At 54.0% G+C, this 21,196-nt stretch overlaps 1 protein-coding gene across 1 annotated transcript in view; it reads left to right on the forward strand.

Moving 5' to 3' along the window:
* The first annotated feature begins 2,551 nt into the window (after nucleotides 1–2,551).
* Nucleotides 2,552–21,196, forward strand: part of ITGA11 (integrin subunit alpha 11) — a 47,086-nt gene continuing 28,441 nt past the window's right edge. The window contains exons 1-3 of the mRNA XM_017830271.1: nucleotides 2,552–2,706; nucleotides 9,629–9,740; nucleotides 20,971–21,080. Of these exons, the coding sequence (XP_017685760.1) occupies nucleotides 2,655–2,706; nucleotides 9,629–9,740; nucleotides 20,971–21,080 (274 nt within the window). The 5' untranslated portion in view covers nucleotides 2,552–2,654. The remainder of the gene's footprint in view (nucleotides 2,707–9,628; nucleotides 9,741–20,970; nucleotides 21,081–21,196) is intronic.

Below are 21,196 nucleotides of genomic sequence, written 5' to 3' on the forward strand. Positions count from 1 at the left end.
GTGTCACGGGACGTCCCCACGGCAACTTTTTGCAAGGGTTTGAAATCCACTGATTTCTTTGGGTTTTTCTTTCCCCATCCATCACTCCCCCCCCCCAACAGCTGTTTACATTTTGGAAGGGTTGCATCAACCCTATCAGAGCACAGCTCTTCTCCTTTGAAGTCCTGCCTGGCACTTCCCGCTCGTGCCAAGGGTTGGGTCGTGTTGAGATGTCCAAGGGTGAGCTCTGATAACTCAGCAGAGGAGAGATGCAGCCAATTGAGTGACTTCTTATTTTAAGCCAGTTCTGTGGAAATTCGGTTCAGTTCATCCCAGTCAGGTCCAATTTGGATTAATCCTCCCCCAGGGATTTGCAAATGGCTCTGTGACCATTCCAGGCGTCCCTCACACCCTTTTTACTTCGCATCTCTCGTGACCCCCAAAAGCATCTCCCGGGGTTTTTCCTTCTGCTTTGCTGCACAGGAACTATGGTCGGTGCAGAGAAACCTCCCGAGGCCAATCCTTTGGCAGGAGTGGGACAGCAGATCCCAGTAAATCCAACTTTCCGCTGGTTTCCAGGCCAGGCAGTTGGAGGCAGGAGCAGCTGCTGCCGCTTGGTTTTCCATGCAGTGTTTTAACTTGGGAAATGTTGTGCTTGAGACCTCAGGGGAAGCACAACACCGGGCCCAGGACCCTTTTTCTGGTGCTGTTTCACCCCCCAAATCCCTTTGATCCAGCTGGTTCCATCGACCTGCTTCCAAATACCCCCTCTGGAAAACTGAGGCGAGAGGCAAATTTTGAGATTTCGGAGGTTTTTTGTATTCTATTGAAAATGTATTTATTTTTCATGGAAAACCAGCTTGCCTTCCAGCTGCCTGGGAGAGTTTAGTTCCCAGCAAGGGATTTCCCCTGCCATGCCCTGGGCTGGGAGCAGGAGCTGCAGGGCTGGGACTTCTGCTGGGAGCATCCACTTCTCAGGGATCCCTCCCTCTGTGCTTACTCTGCTTTAAATCACAGCTGAGCTTCCTGTCTGAGCTTTTTAGTCCCTAAAAAACTGACTTTCACCAACTCAGAAATTCATCTCGTCCCTTAAAGTTGTTGCTACCCCCCCTGAAATGTTTTTTGCTCCTGAGTTTTATAGGGGAAAACCAGCTGGGAAATGTAGTTAAGAGCTGGAAATCTCTGTCAGGCAGCATTTTGCTGGTGGAAGGAGCACTGCACAAACAAGCTGAGGAGCATCCACATCTCCACACCCCTTTGGATCCTCCTGCTGCTTTGATCTGTGTCCCAGCCATGTGTCCTCTCCCTCCTGCAGACCTCAAATGTATATTTTTGGGAGGGAAGAGGGAAGAATTAAAAAAAAAACCCTGGATCTCCCAGACACTCTTTCATCCAAGAGTGTTTGAGCAGGATTTATCTCCCTCCTGCAGCCCCCAAACTGTCTGACAGACACTTGGTAGACAGAGACGTTGCTGTTTGGACTCATCCCAAAATATCTTTGCTCTCAGCTGGGTGGGAAAAGGGATAATGCTCCACCAAGGACCTTTCCTTGCTCTTCCCACCCAGCTCCATCAGAGCTGACTGTGGAGATGCTCCTGTTCACAGATGCTTGGGATGGATTGGACAGGAAAGGATCTCCTGGGTCACATCTGCTGTCTGACACTAAACCAAAGCCTGGATTGATCATTCCTGCTTGGAAAAAGTGGGAGTGAGGATGTGGCTGGTCCCCCTTCCCCCTGGAGCCACCCCAGCTGGCCACAAAACCACGGCCAGAGCTGAGCTCCAGCTGGAGTTGCCTCTGGGAATCAGCTCCAAAAGGTGCCACCAGCCCTGTGAGGGAGAGGATGGAGGGAGAAGGTGCCACCCTGGGGTGCTGATGGACTTCTCCTGTGTCATATATTTGGGGTGCTCGGGGTGCTCAGCCCAGCCCAGAGGGACCTCAGTGCCAGGGGTGGCTGTTGTGGGGACCCTGAGCCAAGCCCTGCGTGGAACAGGAGCCCCCACCGTGCCCAAGGACAGGGATAAAACCCTCCTTGGCAGTTTTTCTCCTGCCCCTTTGCCGTGGTTTCCCAGCCGGGCTCTCCTGGGCACCAGCACTGCCCGTGCCCGGGTGGGTGCAGGGCAAACTAAAGGCTCTGCCCAGCTGCCCCAGAGCTTTGTGGTGCCCTGTGGCATCGCAGCCACCTCCTGGGTGCCGTGGGCACTGGTGTCACTCTTTTCCACCCCAGGAGTGGCACCTGAGCAGGGATGGTGCCCAGCCGGGGGTGGCACCTGAGCAAAGGTGACGCCCAGCAGAGGTGACACCCCACAACCATCGGTGACCCCTTGAAGACCTTCCATCCCCAAGCCCCCCCCGGGCCGAGGGGTCCCCAGGAGACCCCGGTGCGGCGGCACAGGGAGAGGACGCTGCCGTGGGGTTGGAATTCCCGGCTGGCACAGCTCCCCGGGAAGCCGCTCCCTAAAGGGTGCCGGGCTGGGCGAGGGCTGTCCCCGCTCCGGCCGCTCCTGCTGCACCTCCTCCAAGTCCTCTCGTCCCTCCCACTCCCTCCCAATGCTCGCCTCCTGTCAGGGAGCCGGGAAAGGCTGGGATAAGGAAAGGGCTCTGGGATAGAGGCGCTACCAGTCTGGCCGGCTGCCCCCGCGGATGCTCCGGGCCGGGCAGCGGGGCAGCTCCCATGGCCCTTCCCAGCGGGATGCTCCTCGCCTGCTCCCTCTGCCTCCTGCCCGGTAAGTGCCCTCTGCGCCCACCCCAATTCCTCAAACGAGGCGAAACCCACCGGGAATAATTTATACTGACTCGGGAAAGGTGCTGGAGAAAGCCCAAGGTTAATGAGGCTCTTGGAAAAGTTTTGCCGGGAGCGGGAGGGAGGGAGGTGGGAGCCTTTGAGGAGGCTGCTTGGGAGGGATGGAGATCCTTGATGGGCTCCTCAGGACCGAGCGGGCGGGTGGGCAGCGCCCGACCCCCCTCCTCGGCTGGAGGAACAGGATTAATTGGTGTTTTCCTGAAGCATCGGATGGCGGGGGGAAGAAAACCCCCCAGACTAACGACCCTTTTATTTAGAACTAACGTCGCGCCCCACAGGTGGTTCGTTCTGTTGCACAAAAGAAAATTGCTCGGGTTTAAATAAATTAAGAGGGGTTTTAGGCAGAGTTTGGCTCCGGGAGCTGAGCCTGCAGCTTATCCCGTGCGGGGCGAGCTGCCGGGGGCTGGGATGGGAGAGGGAATGGATTTTTATGCTCCTTGCCGGCTCGTTAGGGCTCTCTTCTTGCGGAAAAGTGTCCCAGCACCGGTAATTCCCGTTTCGATCCCGTCTGGCATCCTCCCGCACGCAGCCGGGCTCGGAGCTGCCAAACTGGGCTGAAAGGGGGGGGGGGAAAGCTTTTCCCCAAACCAGGAGCGCGGCCACGGGCTCACGCCTCCCCCAGCCAAGCATTCCCAAACATCCTGGTGGAAACGCGCGCCAGGCTGGTTGGGTTTGTTGGTTTTTTTTTTTATGGCTGCTTTGCTTTTTTTTCCCCTCTCTGGTGGCGGATCCTTTCAAGCGGCGGCGGCGGCGGAGCTGCTTTGCTCGGTTAATGGGGACCATCTGTGCCCTGCCCGTGGCCAGCGCGGGGCTGTCTGAGGGGAGGGCACAGCCCTGCCCTGCCCACGGCCCGTGGGGGGAAACCCCCCCGGGGAGACGCTGCTCGGACACAAAGGGTGGGCACCGCAGAAGGAACTCGGGGATGTGGCACACGGGCAGCTCTGCCCTGCCCTGGGCTGGGGGGAATCCTGCCTGCGAGTGGATTTGCCCACGGGGGGTTTCTGTATCCGGGGGCTCCTGCCCACGGGAGTTTCTGCCCACGGTGTTTTTTGTACCCAGGGGTTTCTGCCCACAGGGGTTTGTGCCCACAGTGGTTTCCAGTCTCGAGTGTTTCTGCCATGGGAGCTTCTGCCCATGGATGTTTCTGCCCATGGATGTTTCTGCCCATGGATGTGGCTGCTCGTGGATGTTTCCATCCTGGAGTGTTTCTGCCCTTGGATGTTTCTGCCCATGGGGGTTTCAGCCCACAGGAATTTCCATCCCTGAGTGTTTGTGCCCCTGGATGGTTCTGCCCACAGCAGTTTCTGTACCCAGGGGTTTGCACCCACGGGGGTTTGTGCCCACAGTGTTGCCCACTCCAGCTGTCCCTGCCCAGGGGGTCTCTCCCAGCCCTGTGTGCCAGCCAGGGGTGTTGGTGCTCCCCTCTGGTCCCAGCATGGGGTGTGTGGTGGCCACTGGTCACTGTGTTTTGCTGAGCCCAACGCTGGGGTTTGGACACTGCATCCCAAGCAGTCTGTGTGGTGTGGGACCCCCCCGGGCTCTGGGCTGAGCTGAGGGTGCCAGGGTGGGATGTGCATCCTTGGGAATGGTCTCTCTGCTGTGCAGGCAGCGCTGCCTGTCCTGGCACGAACCCTTGGGTGCTTTGCCCGAGGGAAATCCCTCCCCTGGCTCTCTCTCTTTTGGTCCTGGGGAACCTCCTGACCGTGGGCTCTGTCCCTGCTCTTGCCTTGTCCTAGAGCTGGGAGTCCTTGGAGGCACCAGGACTGTCCAGGAGCCAGGGATCCCAGTGACATCTCCCTGCCCAAAACCCATCCTGGGATAATCCAGGGTGTCCCTAAACTTCAGAACAGGCTGGTTCCTCTTCCCCGAGGCTCTGGTGCAAGCAGGACACAGTCCTGGACTGACAGAGCCCAGCCCAGGGGTGCTGAGCCACTGCTGCTCATAAACCCCTCCTGTGGGTGGGTCCTGCTGGGCACTGACACTGGGTGTTGGTGGGGAAGGGCTTCCCAAAGGATCTGGGAAGGATGCCCTGAGGTGCCCTTGGGTCAGACCATGCAGCAGTTTTCCCTCACCAGTTTGGTTTCCCAGAGAAGGCAGTTGGCTCCTTCCCTCTCCCAGGGGTCACCAGGTGACAAAACCATCGTGCTGGCTCCACGTGGCACATTTGGGATTGGCCAGAGGGGTTCTTAAGGACCCTCCAGTCCAGGTTTTGATGGTGGAGACTTAATTTTGGGTGACTGCAGAGCCCCAGCAGTGCAGCTGAGAGGGACCCCCCCTCCCCATTGTCCATCCACTGGCCAAGGCTTGGCCTGCAAAGATCCAATAAATTACCCCCCTCAAGGTATTTATTTGAGAAGCCAAACCTTGCCCTAACCCATGGCTTTCCTGGTGTTTTCCTGGGAAAGGGGCAGTGGAAGATCTGCCACTGTTTATCTCTGACTGGCGTTATCACAAATGAACAATCCATGAGTTCTTTAGGGCTGCAAAACATGGCCATCAAACAGCTCCTCCCCAGCTTTGGGGGGCCCAGAAAGCTGGAATTCTGGAAGCACAAGGTACCTGTGTAGCTGCAGCCCCGGAGCTGTTTGTCAGGGATTTTGTGGGTGAGCAGGAATGTTCCGCCACACGAGCCGGGAATGACTGATCCCTCTGTTCATCCTCAGCATTCCCTGGCTCTCCATCCCCTGCTGCTGCAGCCACCAAAGCCTGGGCTGTTCCCTAATAGCTGATGACAAATGCTGGCTTTGAGATAGGGACATGGAGAGGAGCTGGGGGCTGTCAGCATCTCGTCTGGCACAGAGGGGTTCGTGGGAATTAAAGCTGGAGGGAAGCACGAGGACACGTGGCTCATCCTGCTCCTTCTTGCAGCTTTTGCCTGAATATCCTTTATCAAGCTTCAAGATTTCCTTGTTCAACCAAATATTTCAATCCCGGGGAAAGAACAAGTGATGGGATGCAAAGGAGCATCTGATGCCACCAAATCCCACGTGAGGATGGGGATGGGGATGGAATCACAGGAGCCCAGCCTGGTGCTCGGTCACCAGTGGCATCCCCAGGGATGCTGAGGGGGCAGGGATCACATCCATGGACCCACTGCCCACTCCTTATGGGCTTGAGTGAGGAGAAGGAATGGGACTGAGAACAGCAGGGCCAGTTTGGAGGTGCCAGACGGAGCTGCCTGACCCCGGCACGCTCCAGGTTTTTGGCAGACGGGATCTTTCCCTCTGCCATGCACTGCCAGGCTCCTCCAGTGAGCAGCTGGCTCATCCCTGCAGGGCAGCAAGAGCCTGGCATGGCACGTGCTCCTCTCCTGTCCCATTCACACCGTTTTCCTTGTGTCACCTGCAGTGCCCCATATATATGACATGGAATCCCATGGGATGGACACGTTGGGATCTTTTCCCAAGTGTCACTGCTCCGTGTTGGCTCAGCCTCTCTCCAGAAGCTCCCTCTCGAGCTGTGACAGTGCTGGAGGTGAATGAAAAAGGCTGGATTTGCATGATTCAGCTAAAAATATTGCCTGCATTTCCCTCACAGGCAAATAAAACCAGGGAAACTCTTCCGGCAGCTCCGGCGCCTGGCTCGCAGCTCCTGGAATCAGAAAGCTTTGGAGCAAAGGAAGTAAAATAGAGCCTCAAACTTCTCATGGAAGTAAAAGCAGGCTTGGGGCACCATAGTGCTGCCAGGCACCTTTCCAGAGCCCCCTTTCCAGCTGTGAATCCCACTGCCTGCCCGAAGGATCCAGGCAGGAGGACGGCACCGGGACCCACCGTCTCCTTCCCAGAGGTTTCCCTTACAAGGAGGACTTATTTTTATCCTTTTTGGCAGGAAAGGTGGCTTTTATTCCCATCATTGTTTCCCAAAATGTGTCTTATTTTCTCCTCTTTTCAGTCTTCGACCTGACAAGAATCAAAAGTTTGGACACGACAGAAGCTCCGAGCTCGGAGCGGAGGAATTTGAGGTTTCCTGCCTTGGCGGCCTCACAAGCAAAACATGTGGCTTTTGGTCACTTATTTATGACAGTGATGTCACTCCTGACAAGAAAATGAGCTTGGGCTCTTCAGGGTTGCTAAATGTCCTTGACAACCCCTCCTAAAGCTCCCACGAGCTGGAGCCAGTTTAAATATTCTCTGTCTTTGTTTGGTTTCTCTGTGCCTCGAGTGCACCCACGGTTTGGACATCCCTCCCCTCTGCTGTCCAGTGTCTGGAGACTTTGCTCCCAGATCTTTCTGCTTTTCCAGCCCCATCCCCTTCCCCAGTGCCTGGTGCCTGCTGTGGCTGGGATGTCCCTCACAGCTCTTCCCCCAGCTCAGAGATTTCCCACTTCAGGGAATATTTCTGCTGTTTAGTCGAGGGTTTATGTTGTTTTCCGTGTCCTGGCTGCCTTTTGCTGCAGCTCCACGATGTGGTCCTAAACCAAGGAGCCATGGGATGGGATTCCCCAACTTATCCCTGTGCTCCCACTCCCCAAAACCCTCTGTGGTACAAAATCAGAGAAACTGTGATTAATGCAGAAATAAATCAGCTGGAAACCCATCCCATCCCCCCGACACTCGCTCTGCACCCGAGGGGCTTCTACACAACCTGGAACTGAACCTGCTGGAAACACAAAACCCCTTCCCCAAAAGTCCCCCCTTTTCCAGTGGGTTTTCCAGCCAGATCCAGGGTCTCTCTGGTGGCAGCAGTGACACCCCAGGGTGCTCCCAGCCCCCCAAATCCTCCCCCTTGCCCTTGCCCATCACTGCTCCCATGCCCAGTCCCACGCTGTGTTTCTCCCCCGGGTATCAGTTACTCAGAGGAGGTTTTAATTTGTTTTGTAGTGTTAAATTAGGTCAATGTACCACAAAATATGCTGGCTCTCATCCGTGTCTCCTTTCTTTTTTTTCTTTTTATTTTTTCCTGATCCCTGCTTTCTAGAATTTCTTTTTGTAGGATCAGGAGGCTCCTTCACCTCAGCCCTCCTCGGCTGGACTGTGCTGCTCCCTCCTCATGGAGCCAAAGCTGCAGATTCGTTCCCATGCCTGCAAAAATCAGCTTTATCCCTGACATTCCTACCCTTCAAAACACTCTCCCTCCTGAATTTTTCTGCCTGGGAGCAGCATTCCCATCCTCTCCTATTGACAACTCCTTTATGTCCCTGTAAATACCAACCACAAGCCTTCTGTTGCTGTTGCAGCCCTTCTTAAGAAGGATCTTTTCTTTGCATGAATCATCCAGCAGCTCCTTTCTGTCCAAGTGGGAATGAAAAGCCACGATATCCTGGCTCATCCCTATCCATCCCTGCAGCTTCCAGCTCCTTCCTGGGACCTGGATGATGTCCCTTTGTGCTTAAACAACCCCCTGGGGGAAATAATAGTAAGGAAAAACCACTTGATTGTATAAAAACCACTTGATTGTATAAAACACAAAGCATTTGCATCTATGGAGGGTTTGAGGGTGCTGCTGGTCTGAGCCAAAGTGTGTCTGTCTCTGGATAAAGATGGGATATAGTGGCTTGGAAGCCATGGACATGGACCCAGGGACCTGGGACCTGTAACAGAGACAACGCAGTGCCAGAGCTCCCTGGCATGGATGGAGCTCTTACCCCTATCCAGGGGTCTTTGCCTCCAGCTAATTCCTCCATGGAATGCAGCCAGGGGGGCTCTGGCAGCTCCTGCACCCAGGGATGGGCAAAGAAGCACCTCCAGCATTCCCAAAACATCCCAGTCCTGGCAGGATTCCCTTGGCACCTTGACTTCCCACCTCACTGCTGGGTCTGGCTCCTCACAGAGGGAGGAGCTGCCAGAAGAACCCCCCAGAAATTGCTCCCTGGCCGGACAACTGCTCCTGGAGTTTGTCCCGGGTGGGCTGTGAGCAGCAGGCTCGTGGAGATGGGATGCTGTGGGCAGGGATCCTGCTCCTGGTGTCCTGTGGGAAGGGGTGTCTCTCCTGGGGAGAGGACTGAGCCCAAAAACCACCCTGTCCAGCTCTGAGCATCCATCCTCAGGGACATCCCCCTCTGGAGCTGCCTCTCCCTAACAAAGCAGCACCAGCTTCTCACCTGGGAGAAATGACTCCCAGCTTTGGATCCCTGGGGCTGCAAACCCCTCAGGGCAGAGGGGGATGGGTTCCAACTGGGGCACATCTGCTGTGGCCACACATTTTCCATGTCCCCCCAGCCCGTGATCCCTGCTGGGGGTGTGAGGATGTGGTGGGGACCATCTCCACCTCAGCTGAAGCAGCAAAGTGTCCCAGAGCAGCATCATCCATGGCAGGGGGTTGAAGACATGTCAGAGAGGAGGAGGAGGATGCTTTCCTTTCTCCTTCCCATGCCCACTCTGGCCCCAGCAGGTCCCCTTTTCCATCAGGATCAGCTGGTGGATGAGCTTTGCAGGTGGGTGGGGAAGGGCTTGTGCAGCTGTGGCCTCTAAACCCTCAATGATCCTGCTTAAAGCTCCAGCCCTGGGGCTGGAAACCCCCTGGGGGCTCAGGGATGGGCAGAGGAGTGTTGGGTGGCTCCAGGTGAGGTGGGTCTGAGGTGCTTTGGCTCTCGCAGCCTCCTCTCTGTCCTGGTGGCGTGGGAATTCTGTGCCACAGGGGCTCAAACCACCCCTGGCTCATGTAGGACCATCCCAAGGCATGTTATACAGCTTGAGGGAGCAGCATTCCCAGGGTGGTTGGGGTTGGAGGCACCTCTGAAGGTCACCTAGTCCAGGTTGCTGGGGCTGTGTCCCGTTGGAGTTTGAGTATCTCCATGGGTGGAGACCCTCCAACCCCTGGGGTGACCTGTGTGTGAGCACAGCCAAGGGGTGTTCTCTCCTCCCAGCCCAGCCCTTGGCTGACAGGATCCTTCTCCTCTCTCCCAGGGCTCAGTGACACCTTCAACATTGACACCAAGAGGCCCAAAATCATCGCTGGCTCCAAGGAGGCCTATTTTGGGTACACGGTGCAGCAGCACGACATCGGGGGCCAGAAATGGTGAGTGAGCTCTGGGCTGGGCTCTGGAGGGGGGGGAATCCAAAACAACCCTCCCAAAACGCTGGCTGGTCTCCTCCTGCTCCACCTGAGCCCCAGTTTGGGGTGGGAGGAGCTGTGGCTCTGGGGGAAACTGAGGTTTGCTCGTGGTGGTGCTGAGCAAAGCAGAGCCTGGAAACCCTTTTCCTTTCAAAAAGCGGAGTTTTGGGAGGGGATAACGGGATATTTTGGTAGGGTTGTATACAGAGGGTGGTGTCCTGGCTCCTGCCCATCTGCCTCCCGTGCACAGGGCTTTGCTCCAGGCAGGTTCCTCACTCCTTGGAGCCCCTTGGACTCGGACACTGCTGGAAACCCACCCGGGTTTTGGGTCGGGGCCATCCCGTTTTCTGGAGTTCCCATCAGAGCCGGGTCTGCAGAAGTGCTCAGCCCTGCCTGTGTCTGTCAGGAACGTGAGATGAGCCTTGGGTGGGCCCTGCCCAGGTTTTGGGTTTCGTGGGGGGTTTTGCTGCTTGCCAGGGCTGATCCCCACGAGGGATCCTGCCCAGATGTTGGCAGAGCCCCTCGGTGCTGGATGCTGTGGGGAGCCCAGGGAATTCCCTGCACCTCCATTCCTGCAGGATCTGCCCCAGGGTGGGCAACAGCCAGGCTTGAGGCACCAAGAAAACACATAATGAATGCCCACGGATACTCCTGGAATTCAGGAATCAAACCTGCTGTGCCTTTTCGTGCCCTTTGCTGGTGCTGGTGGGGGACACGGGACTGGATCTCGTCCTGTGTCCTCAAGCTGAGCTGATGTTTCAATGGGAAGGAATTTTGGGATCAGTTGTGGGCCCCCTTTCCGCTGGCTCCGAGCCCTGTTTGCTGCAGGGATTGTGTGGTTTTCCCGAGTGGAATTTTGCATCCCACTAAGGGGGTGATGCTGATGCTGCAGCCCCAGGGCTGGGGGGCTCTGGTGCTCCCAGCTGCATCCCAGAGGGGCCCTGCCAGGGAGCAGGTGACCTCTTGAGATGTTTTTCCTCCTCCCTGTCCATGAACCTGTGCTGTGGGACTGTTTCCCAAGCGAGCTTACACTCAGGAATCCAGAAACATCTGGATGGGACAGAGCCCTCCACCTTTCCTTTGCTTGAGAATGTGGCTATTTACCCAGAAAAATTGCTTTTTTAGGGCTAAAGAATTTTAGACAGGTCATGGCCAAAGTCAGTGGAGCTTAAACACAGCTGTGGGGTCATTCCAGTGAATGAAAGAAATCCCTGCAAGGTCCTGTGCTGGACCTTGGGTGAGGAGCTGGTGGCACAGAGGATGTTCCTCTCCCTGGCCTGAAGTCTGCCATCCTCAGTTCCCTCCTGGCAGTGCTGGAGCACATCTGGGTGTTCCCATGTGCCTGATTCCCAAGGGAGCCTGGTGTCTCCATCCCTCAGCTGCTCCAGGGGGTGTCTGGGATGGTGGGGTGGGCTCGTGCTCTCCAGGGCACTCGATCGGATGCTTCGGGGCACAGGAGCTCCTCATGTGCAAAATGAACAAAATGTGAAATATTTTCCATTGGGAACGGATCCAAAACCCCAAAAAATTCGGTGCTGTTTGCTCTGGCTCCTGCAAGAGGCTCCAGAGGTTCTGCCAGGTCAGGATGAGAGGATGTTCAGGGATCGTGGTTCTCAGAAGCAGATAAGGAACAGGAACCAAGTGTCTCTGCCACCACATTCCTGCTGCCTCTTCTTCTGGAGAACATCCCTTTTCCAGATCTCATTTCATCCCAAACAGCCAAATCCCTGGGAGTGTCCAAGGCTCGGCTGGACAGGACTTCAAGCAACCTGGGATACTGGGAGGTGTCCCTGCCCATGGCAGGGGTGGAACTGGATGGGCTTTAATTCCCTTCCAACCCAAACCATTCCAGGATTTATGAGGGATCCTGTGCAATTCCCTCCCACCCCTCAGGGCCTGCTTTCCTTGGGAACACCAGCAGCAGGGAAACCCTGGAGTGTTCAGTGCCTGCAGAGATTTCTGCCCAAAGGGAGCTCTCTGAGGGAGACTGGTGAAAAACACCCATTTTTGGGAATATTTTCAGCCCAATTGCATCTGTAGGTGCTGTTTTATCCCTGATCCCAGCAGAGGGACTCCGATTCCTGTGCCACTGGGAGTCTCTTATGCTTCTTCTCATGCCTTGGAGCTGCCACCACCATGGGGTGGTCAAGGGCTGGGGATCAGTGAAAGGGGATAAAAATCCTCCCTTTTCCCAGCAGGACACTGGAGCAAAGACCAGCCCTGGCTTATTTTGTCTGTTCTCCCATTTCTCCTGCCAACATCAGGCAGGACAGAGATTTAATTTCCTCTGGTTTTGGTTATTCTGCATGAAAAAAGGGACTTTCTCTGCACAGCAGGAGCGTCCACACATGCACATATATATATACATATATATATATATATAAATATAAATCCAGCATTATTTAAATCTGCAGTTATGCAGCACAAAATGTCCATTAAATATGTGGACGTGGTTTAAAAATGAAGCCACTGTGACTCACCCTGGTTAAAGGAGAAATGAGGGAGCAACCCCAAAGCTCCGTGGTCCAAACCAGGGATGTGGAGGGAGAGCAGGATAAGGATTGTCCCGAGCTCCAGGAGCAATGGAGAGGGAAAGATGAAAGCAGGGGCCAGATGAGCATCCTTCAATCCCATCCCAGGGGAGTTCAGCAGGATCCACTGCAGAGGAGCTCCAGGGGGATCTCAGAGCTCCGTGTGGTTCCAACGACGTGCACGGACCCGGCTGCCAAATTCCAGGCGTGGAATCCGAGGACTTTGGCACCTCTCCTTCAGTCTGAGCCTTTTAATGCTGCTTTTGGCTGCTGTGGATGGGTTTAGAAGGGTTTCAAAGCAGCTTATATATATATATATATATAAAAATATGTGTAGGGGGGTGTGTGTAAAGGCATATTTAGGTGTATATAAACTTAGAGATAATATTCTCCAGGTATCTTTTTAATGAGTTTTTCCCCTTTCTTGAAGCTTTTGCAGAAGGACCCAGATTGTTTGCACGTGAGGGCTGTAATTCCAGCCCAGATAGTGGAAAATCCATGAGGAAAGAATTCAGATTATTAAACTCTAGGGGAGGGGGGAAAAAAAATCCACTTGGATATACAGTGCTCGAAAAGCTGGTGGATTTGGGGGGTGAGTTTGAAAGTGGCTTTCAAACTTCTCTCTCAACACCTTCTCTCTCTTCTTCATTAAGCTGGGGGTGCCTTCAGCAAGTATGTGAATGGAAAAGATGACAACAGGGTTACTGAAACTCATCCTGAAGTGCTCCAGGGCCTCGTGCAGCAACGCTCAGGCAGTGGCTGCCTGGCCCTGGAGCCTCCTGGGATTTTGGGATTATGGGATCTGAGCTTGCCCAGTGCGCAGGGCTGGGCATCTTGGGGGAAATGGGAGCTCCCTGTGCTGCTGGTTTTGGGGCAAAACGACCTGGAAGGGGTTTCAGGGAGTTGCTGAAGGATGGAGGTGGTTGTGGGGTTGAGCTGAAGGGCTGAGCTGGCTCAGCACTGCCCCTCTGTTCTGGTTTGGGCCATTTTGGGGGGTTTAGGGTGTGAATCAAATCCAGGCAGGTTTGTTGCTGTGGATGGAATTTTCTGGGGGGCAAAATAAGTGTATTCAAACAAACCAAAGGTTTCCACAAGCTCTCATGGGCTGTGTGTCCCTGAATTGTGGAAGCTCCCACGGGTGCTCTTCTTGCAGTGCTCAGGGATGTTTGCGGCCAACACAAACTGGAATCACATCAAATTTGGGGTCCAAGGGCAGGGGGAAAAGGGAAAAAAAATTCCCTCTATCTTTCATCTCCTTCCAGTTGTTTGTCTTGGTTGCTCCCTGTCATCCCGTGAGCAGGAGCTGTGTCATTCCCTAAGGAAGGACAATTCCCTCCTCTCACACGTGCGTGGGAGGAACTCCAACCACTGCCCTCAGCTTCCCATTGCCACCAGACATCCCAGGAGAGAAGTAGGAGAGGGAAAGGGGGTCCAGGGGGTTGGCTGTGTCTCCACAGGGCAGTGGCAGCATCTGGGATGCTCCACACGAGTGCCAGGACCAGCCCGTGGCTGTGGATTGAGGGTTTCCAGCTATGCAAAAAATGAAGCTTGAGAAGAACTGGCTGTGGAAGGAAAGCCCTGGGAATAAACATCCATTAGCCCTCAGAAGCTGTAAAAACAATAAATACAGCATTCCCAAGCTGGCTGAGGGCAGGGATTCACTGATCTGCTGGCAAGGTGGCAGGACTGGGGAGCAGGTCCCTGTGGGCTTCAGATCTGTGGGTCAAGTGATTGGGATGCTCCCGAGCTCCCTCCCCATCCTGAGCTCGTGTCCTGCAGCTGTGAAACCCCAGTGAAGGGCTCACCTCCCTTAACCTCACCCAAAAATCATCCTTGTGAGCCCCCTCAGAAGTTTCCCCCCTTCCCAAGGGTTCCTGGAGAGGGGGGCAGCCCTGACCCCCATCCCTGCAGCTGCTCCAGGCACAGACATGACGTTCCCAGTCTGAGCCCGGCCAAGGGGAAAAAGAGGAGGGAGAAGGGAGGGCAAAAATCTGCCTGCTGGATTTCAAGCTATAATTGTGCTGATCTGGAAAAACAGTTACAGGGTTTGCTGTTTCCCTACTACTGAGAGAGGCTTTCTTGGCTGGAATTCTCCTGTGGTTTGGCCGCTGCCCGAGCGCTCGGATTATTTTGGTGGAAGGGGACAGGACTGCAGCGTGGGGATCATGGACACTGGCTGTGGGGATCATGAACAGTGGCTGTGGGGATCATGAACAGTGGCTGTGGGGATCATGGACGCTGGCTGTGGGGATGATGGACACTGGCTGTGGGGATCATGGACGCTGGCTGTGGGGATCATGGATACTGGCTGCTCCTGGCACTCCCTCCCACCACGGGCTGCAGGCACAGGGTGCCCATCTCCTGCCTGCAGGGATTGGCCCTTTTTTGGCCTCGTTTTCAAGAAAATCATGGAATGGTTTGGGTTGGAAGGGACCTTAAAGGTCGCCTTGTTCCACCCCCCTGCTGTGGGCAGGGACACCTTCCACAGAGCAGGTGACTCCAGGCTGGCCTTGGACACTCCCAGGGATGGGGCAGCCACAGCTTCTCTGGGCTGATTCCAGCCAGAAAACTCCCTCCCTCTCCCTGCCTGCTTGTTTCTTGGGAAGTTGGCTGAGCTTTGGACCAAATGTCCCCCCCTGGCTGCACGGGAAGGGCAGGGATGGCTCAGCTGCCCCATGGACACACTGCCCAGGGAGCAGGGGCTGTGCTGCTCTGACCTGATCCCAGAGAATCCTGGACTAGTTTGAGTTGGGAGGGACCTTAAGCAGGTCCTGGATGGGCAGGGACACCTTTCACCAGACCAGGTTGCTCCAACCTGGCCTCGGACACTGCCAGGGATGGGACATCAATAACTTTTCTGGGCAACATCATCGGAGCTGGTGCCCAACGGTGCCTCCAGAAGCACATGGGTGGGGGAACCCCCTAAACACTGTTTGCTGGTGCTAAGGGGTGACTGGGCAAAGCAAGAGCCACCCGGGGAGAACTGGATTCCCAGAGTTTGCTCTGGAAGCCTCCCAAAGGAAGGCAGGGATCCCACGAGAGCCGAGGGACACGAGCAGCCCTCGGAGAGCACCGAGCCAAGAAGGGCTGTAAACACCTCCCTAGTGCAGCATCCCAGAGTAAAAGGGGGAAACGACACCAGGAAAAATAGGAGAGTCTCCTCAGTGCTGAGCACAGGGAGTTCCTCAGCCATGTTTTCCAACCCGCCCCTCAGCCGCTATTTTAGGGCAGCGACCTAAAATTGGTCATTTTTGTGTCATGGCTGCAGCCACGTGCGGGGCTCTGACCCTGCCTGTCCCCTGTCCTGCTGCTGGGTCCCCTCAGGGCTGTTCCTGTGACGTGGCTGCTCCGTGGTGGGGGGGATGGAGGGGTTTGCTGGGTGATCAGGAGCGACGTTCCCGGCCGGACGTGGCACAGGGAGCAGCTGCGGGAACGCCGGGCGGGCTTGTGTCTCCTTCTGTAATGAGAGGGTTTGTTAGAAAGCAGAGAAAACACTGAGCAGCCCTTAAAAAGCAACAGCTGAGAGTTGCTTGTGGGTGTTGGTGGCATGTGGATGGCAGGAGGGGACAGGGACAGGGACAAAGCTCACGTTCAGGGTCTGGGGCGCTGCAGGGGCAGAGGGACCCAAACTTCAAAGCAAGGATTTGCTGCTTTGGGGGGGATAAAAATCCCCTAAAACTCCCCAGATGTGGAGATAGACCTCTGTACTTTGCAGGTTGTGGATTAACTGGGGTAATTTGGGGAGTGTGGGGAGACTTGGGAGCGAGAGGCCAGCTCTGATGGCTCCACCAGGAATGCTTCTGCCAAGGGATAGTTTGTCAGGTGGGTAAAACCCATCTTGCAAAGGGTGTAACATGCCCTAAACCCACCAGTAAATAAGGAGCCTGGTGGCTCTCTGGTTGGGAGTCAGCCCAAAGGTGGTGCTGAAGAAGATCCATCCCAGAGCGGCTCGAAGGACATCGGGCACAGCCGAGGGAAGGATCTGGTTTGATAAAGCAAGAACCACCAACCCAAACTCCCTCTCTGAGGCCTGTTGGAGGTTGCCCAGCCCTCAGCCACAGCTGCTGGTCCCAAGAGTGGTTTTGTGGTGGCCCTTGGTCACCAGCACACGAGTTTTCTGTGCTCATGGTGGGCAGGAGTGGCCGGTGGGATCCTCAGCCCCAGCAGAGCCATCCCACGCCGCCTTCAGCTCTTCAGCTGGTTGAAAAACCAGGAAAATAACCTCAGATTGATCAAATGATTTGCTGGAGGCTGCCCAGAAGCTGCTGGCAGACCCAGGACTCATTTTCAGGTCCCACATCCTCCACCTCGTGGACTCCTCCACCGTTTCTGCCTCTCCTTGCACTCCCGCTGTTGGTGTTTTTCCACCGTGACGAGCGTGGAGGAAAACATTTGGAAGTCCATCCCTCTGTCCCAGTCCCTCCAAGGAGCTCCAATCCCACTTAAAGTTTTCCACAGCTGAACTCTCTCTTTCCTGAACCTCCTTAATCACTTCTTCATCCAGTTCCATCTTGAATAAATTAACTGCAAGTGAATTTGCCTCGCAGGAGATTAAGTGTCCCATTGATTGAAAAGTCCTGTGAACAGCAGAGTGGTTCCTGCCTTCCTCCCTAATCCCCACATTCCCGGCTCTCCAGACATACCTTCCTCTCCTGAGTTCTTTTTGTTTAATCAAAATACCTTAAGGCTCAAAATGAGCTTTAATCAAAATACCTGAAGGCTCAAAATGAGCTTTGCAACCTCTCCACGACACACCCGGGGAGTGAGCTGTGCCAGGGGGGTCATTCCCTTCAGAAATTAGGAATTTGCTGGATGCAAAAAGGCTGTGGGATCCCTGGAGGACCTTGAGTGAGGGGCTGAGCCACATCCAGGTGAAGATGCTGGTGAATACAGGGGAAAGTGCTGGAAAATTTGGCTTTCTCCCTCGGGATGCCTTCAAATGCTGCCTTCAAATCAGGGATGGATGTTTTTCTAAGGGATACGATCCAGCCAAAGCTCATTTGTTGGGTTCAGTACCAAGGTAAGTGAAGTGAATTAATGTCTGTGACACAGGGAATTGCACCAGAAAATGTTTTGACCAAGAGGAAGAAAATACCCCAATAATTCAACAGTCCTGAATATCTGTGATTTTAATCTGTGCATGTGTAACAAAACCATTTAAAATGGTGTAAAAATATGCAAATTGAGCTTGGCACATCATTTTTGTCCAGAGTAGCTGTGGCTGCCCCATCCCTGGAAGTGTCCAAGGCCAGGTTGGACAGGGCTTGGAGCAACCTGGGCTGGTGGAAGGTGTCCCTGCCATGGCAGGGGGTGGGATGGGATGAACTTTAAAGTCCCTTCCAACACAAACCATTCCAGGATTTCCTGATTCCCTGTTTGCTGTGAGCCTGCAGCAATGGACACAGCCATCCCATCCCATTCCCAGCCCAGGCAGGACATCGGGAAGCAGGACCCAGCACAAAGCACTTGAGCTCCTCTGGTATTTCCACCAGCAGCCTGGTTTTCCTCTTTTTATTTTTTCACCCTGGATGAAAGTTAAAAATATGTGCTCAGACATGTTGCTCTGAGCAGTCTGTGCTTTTCCCACTTAATCCCTCTTCTTATTTTTTCCCTTTTGTTTTCCCCACGAGCAGGGCATGAAAAGGAAGGCGAGGGAGGGCTTGTTTGGTTCTGATTTTCTTTTAAAGCCTCTTTTCCGAGCCAAGCCGTGATGCAAGGGCTCCCTGCAGAGCCAGGAGGGCTCTTTGCAACATCCCAGGGAGCACCAGGGGGAGATTTGGGATCACCCGAGGGGGTGAGGGGTGTGTGGGGAGGGGGGGAGCTGGGATGGAGCGAGGAATGGCTCCCTGCTGCAGCAGGGTTTGGGTGATCGGGTGTTTGGGGTTATTTGGGTGATCTGTGCTATTTGGATGATTTGGGTGATTTGACTATTTTGGGTGATTTGGGTGATCTGGACTATTTGACTATTTTGGGTTATGTGGGTGATCTGGGTTATTTGAGTGATTTGGGATATTTGGGTGATTTATCTGGGTTATTTGGGTGATTTATCTGGGTTATTTGGGTGTTTTGGGTGATCTTGGTTATTTGAGTATTTTGGGTTATTTGAGTTATCTGGGTTATTTGGGTGATTTGGATTATTTGAGCAATCTGGGTTATTGGAGTATTTTGGGTTAATTGGGTGAATTGGGATTATTTGAGTGATCTGGATTATCTGAGTGGTTTGGGTGATTTGGGATATTTGGGTGATCTGTGTTATTTGGATGATTTGGGTGATTTGAGTATTTGGGGTGATTTGGGTGATCTGCATTATTTGACTATTTTGGGTTATTTGGGTGATTTATCTGGGTTATTTGGGTGTTTTGGGTGATCTGGGTTATTTGAGTATTTTGGGTGATTTGGGTGATCTGGATTATTTGACTATTTTGGGTTATTTGGGTGATCTGGGTCATTTGGGATATTGGAGTGATTTGGTTTATTTGAGTGATCTGGGTTGAGTATTTTGGGTTATTTGGGTGACTTAGGATGGGAGTTTTATTTCTTTTTAAGGAAAAACCCCACATTTAAAGCACAGGGTCGCAAACCCCCAAGTAAAGGACGAGGCTGGGAGCTGGTGAGTGGAGCAGCATCCCTGCAGCAGCACCTTCCAAACAGCTGGAAAAGCCTTTTCCCAAGCTGCCAAGTTTCCATGAGGATTTGACAGCTTCAGCTAATGAATCATTCCAGCTGAACCAAAAAGGGAAACAATGCCATTGTCTCTGGGAGACAAGAATTCCGGTTTCGTGAGCTCCACAGCCCCTTTGCCTTCATGGCACAGCCTGGAAATATTTGGGTTTCCTTTGAGCTCCCAGCCCTGGCAGAGCTGGAGACTTGGGGAATGGGTGAGTTGTCCTCAGCATCATCTCGTGTTTGAAGGGATGCTTTGACCTCATAACCACTGGTGTTCAGGAGTGTTCGTTATTGGGTGGTGTGAGAACATTAATCTGTGAATATTAATTAATGGGAAAGCCTCTGAGAGGATTTCCTGCAGCCTTCCTTCCAGAAGTTCATGTTAAATCCCATTTCTGTTAGATTCTTCGGGAATGAAGAATTCCACAATGAGAACATCACTGTCTGAGGTGTCTCAACCTTTATCCCTTTGCGTCTTCAGGTCTTTTTCTCTCCCCCTCCCACACCCTTCCACATCTTCCAACCTTCCCCCTCCTCTCTGGCCACCAGCAAATGGACACTGATGGTGGGACAGAGGCTGAGGGACATGAGCAAACTCCTGGTGCAGCTCAGGGAGAAGGTCCCAGACCCCCCTGAGCTTCTGGATGCTGACAGCTCCAGATGGATATAGCTTTCCTGCAATTAATCCCCTCGTTAACACCAGGGCTGTAAGACAGGAAGTATTTCCATGAGAATCCGTGGATTTTGGAGCTTTTCGTTTGGTGAGCAATTCCCTTTCATAGTGATGGAATAAAAGAATGAGTGTTTAGTGTCTTTGTAGAAGCAACATTGAAAAAAAAAAATATGACCATTTCTGGTCTAACAGGGAACATCTGTGCCGGGCCAGTGGCTTTGCCAGCTGCTGGGAAGGGCTGTGTGGAACAAAAGAGGTCCTGTTTTATCTGGAGATCCAGACTCGGACAGTTGAATCCACAGATAGGATTTTGAAAGCAAAAAAGCAGATTTATTTTGGGCCGACACGTTGGGAGCAGAAGATTCCAATAACTCGTGGTTCTGGGTATTTTTGAACTGGCCTGGAAGGAATGGGCAAATTCCTCAGGTCCTGCTCCCTTCCTCCTTTGGTTTGCTGGTTTTTCTGGTCAAGGCCAGGAGAAGAAAAAGTGAGAAAAATGTTTGTGATGTCCCAGATACATCCTGACTGGAGACCTGTGTCTTTAATGGGTGCGTGGATTTTTATCAGCTCCTCCTATTTTAAAGAGCAGATTAATGTCCAACGTCCTCACTCGACCCTGGAGATCCAAATGCTCAGTTCTGGGCTCTTTGTAACAACCCCAGGTTGGAGCAAATTCCCCTTTTTCAGCTTTTTGGTGGGGAAAATTCCTCGTGGGTCCCGGTGTGAGTGGCTGTCAGTGCTCTCCCAGCTCCTCTGGGTTCCCTTAGGCAGGACTTTGGACACATCCATGTCCTGAAGACACTCTTGGCATGAAGTGGGAGGTGCCCCTGCCAGTGGCACGGGGTGGGACGAGGTGATCTTTGAGGTCCCTTCCACCCCAAACCATTCCAGGGTTCCATGAAAAGGCTCCTCCATGACCAGCAGCCAGAAGGGACAATGTGCCCCCTGCCCAGGGCCAGTGCCCCCCACGGACACCTCAGGTGGTGCTCAGGGGTTTGGTGCCATCCTGGTGCCAGCCATGAGGTGGTGATGGGGGTCCCTGCTCCTTCCTGTGCTCCCAGGTGGTTTTGGAGGCCTCACTCCCTTCCAAGCGTCTATTCACCCCCATTCCAGTGGGTGGGCATTAATTCCAGGCAGCTGTGAGTCAGAGCTCCAGCTTATTCCTGCCTCTTCCCATGGGAAGGAGAAATGGTGGTTGCACTGAGCCAGGATGGGGGAACCTTGGTGACACCCCCCAAACCACGAGCAGGGGATTTGGGCTGGGGAATCCTTCTTCCCAGGGGGTTCTCCCCCTCTGGGCACTGACAGACCCCTCTTTCCCCAGGCTGGTGGTGGGAGCTCCCTACGAGACCAACGGGCAGCAGAAGACAGGAGATGTCTACAAGTGTCCAGTGACCAGCGACAGCCACAGCAACTGCACCAAACTCAACTTAGGTACAGCCCCAGGGGGTCCTCAACGTGCCCTTATCGGGGGATGATTTTTGGCAGGGCTTTGGACTCGGTCTGTAGAGATAGACCTGGTTGTGCTGCCCTAAAAGCGCGAGGTCTGT

This window comes from Lepidothrix coronata, unplaced genomic scaffold, assembly GCF_001604755.1.
Source record: "Lepidothrix coronata isolate B3197 unplaced genomic scaffold, Lepidothrix_coronata-1.0 Scaffold176, whole genome shotgun sequence".
NCBI classification, from domain to species: domain Eukaryota; kingdom Metazoa; phylum Chordata; class Aves; order Passeriformes; family Pipridae; genus Lepidothrix; species Lepidothrix coronata.